The sequence below is a fragment of the Athene cunicularia genome, unplaced genomic scaffold (genome assembly GCF_003259725.1).
Source record: "Athene cunicularia isolate RWA unplaced genomic scaffold, athCun1 SCF_310, whole genome shotgun sequence".
Classification (NCBI taxonomy): Eukaryota; Metazoa; Chordata; class Aves; order Strigiformes; family Strigidae; genus Athene; species Athene cunicularia.
Window position 1 is genome coordinate 1 of NW_020799390.1, and position 1,684 is coordinate 1,684.

Genomic DNA, 1,684 nt, shown 5'->3' on the forward strand with positions numbered 1-1,684 from the left:
CGGGGCGGGAAGCGTCGGCTGGGCCCTCCCCGGCACGGCCCGGGACCCCCCACCCGCGGTTCCCCGTTACCTGCGGCGTCCGTCAGCGTCTCAAAGTGCTGCTTGAGGAAGTTTTCCTGCTCGGGGGTCTGGGGCAGGGAGCTGCTCTGCGGGGGGTTCTCCTCCGGCTCCTCCACCTCCCCGGTGTATCCCTCGTCTGCCGGGACAGAGCAAGAAAAAAAAAAAACGAAACACGACAAGCGTTAACACCAGGTGAGTTTTATTCTGAGTGTCCCCCCCAGCCAAAGTTTTCCTCTCAGTTATGAGGGTTTTGGTGCCGCCGTTACCTTCAGGCTGGTCACCAGGCCCCAGCGTTTCCGCCGGGGCTGTGGGGTGCAGCGGCGGCAGCTCCATCAATCGCTCTAAACTGGGATTAAGATTTAAGGGATCGGTTTTAAGTCACGCCTAAAAATTTTCCCTCTCCAACCCCATCCTGGTGCTTTCCAAGCCAAAAAAACCTCAGATTTGGCTCGAAGGGAAAAGCCACAATAGGGGTGAGGGGTCAGCAGGGCTCGGCGGGTTTAGCAAAGCCCAGACTAGCAGGGGGAGGGTGGTTTAACCCCGATAAAGGCGGCGTTTGCTTCTCCATCCAGCACCGACCTGCTCAGCGCCGGCCCGCGCGGCTCCTCCGGGCTGCTCCCGGCCGCATCTGGTGATTCCCATTCCCCGTCGCTCTCCTCATCCAGGAAAAGCTCCGAGAACTGGAAATCCTCACCGGGGCCGCGGGGGGAGGCCTCAGCCTGCCAGAGACGGATTTTTTTTTCCCCCAGAAAAACGGGAAACGCTGTCGGGCAGGGACGGTTTAAACCCAGAGCTCGGCCCCACCGCTGACCTCCGCCAGGAGATGGTCCAGGCTGCCGGGGTCCGGCTCCGTGTCGCCTTTGAGGGGGGTGAAATAAGGGGGGTCCGACTCCGGCAGAGTCTTGATGGGGCCCCTCTGGGCGCGCTCTGCCCATCGCCCCCGCGGCCGGTAGCTGCGGGGAGGGCCGGCGGCCGCCCTGTCCCCGTCCTCCGCCTCTCCCAGCTGGAAAAAAGAGGAGGGAGGAAAGGGGGCGCGGTGGAGACGGGGCGAAGGGATCTTTGTTAGAGCGAAGGGATCTTCGTTAGGCGCCGTTTGATTAAATTTAACTCTCGATGGGGCGACTTACCAGCCTCTTGGCCCACATGGGCAGCCTGCCGTTGGTCAGGACGCAGGCGGGCGCTGGAGGGGGAGAGCGGGGTCAGGAGCGGCCCCGCGGGCAGAAAATCGGGGTGCAGCCGGGGGGGACACACACGTACGCGGCTCCGAGTCCTCCTGAGAGGGGGTTTGTGGGGACGGAGCCTCGTCCTGCTCCTCCAGGGGCTCCTCCCGGGGCGCCACCGTCCCACCAGGGAGGGTGACGTTGGTCTGGGGCCTGGAGGAGGGGAGAACGCTGGGGCCTGACCCCGCCACCACCACCCGGCCCCCCAAAGGGCCAAAGCGGGGTGCGATGCGGGGGTGAGGGGCTTTACCCGAGCTGCGCTGGGAGATCCGGCTCCTCCTCCCGCTGGGGCTGCAGCGGGTCGAGCTCCAGCAAATGCTCCCTCATGCTAGTGGTGATCTCGGGGCCCAGGTGCCAAATAAAGATGCAGCTGGGGGCAGAAAGGCAGGTGGGGGGGGCCGGGG

General features: G+C 64.6%; 1 protein-coding gene across 2 annotated transcripts; it reads right to left on the reverse strand.

Annotated features, from left to right (window-relative positions):
- Nucleotides 1-530: 530 nt before the first annotated feature.
- LOC113490793 (WD repeat-containing protein 62-like) lies at nucleotides 531-1,676 on the reverse strand. 2 transcript variants are annotated; one of them, XM_026867376.1, is made up of 4 exons: nucleotides 1,318-1,676; nucleotides 1,188-1,240; nucleotides 872-1,063; nucleotides 531-779 (listed from the first exon to the last, which is right to left on the reverse strand). In XM_026867376.1, the coding sequence occupies exons 2-4, from the start codon at nucleotides 1,203-1,205 to the stop codon at nucleotides 576-578; spliced, it is 414 nt and encodes a 137-aa protein (XP_026723177.1). In that variant the 5' UTR covers nucleotides 1,206-1,240; nucleotides 1,318-1,676; the 3' UTR covers nucleotides 531-575. The 2 variants fall into 2 exon arrangements, with proteins under 2 accessions (XP_026723177.1, XP_026723176.1); XM_026867375.1 differs by having other exon boundaries at nucleotides 1,188-1,676.
- Between the last annotated feature and the right edge of the window lie 8 nt (nucleotides 1,677-1,684).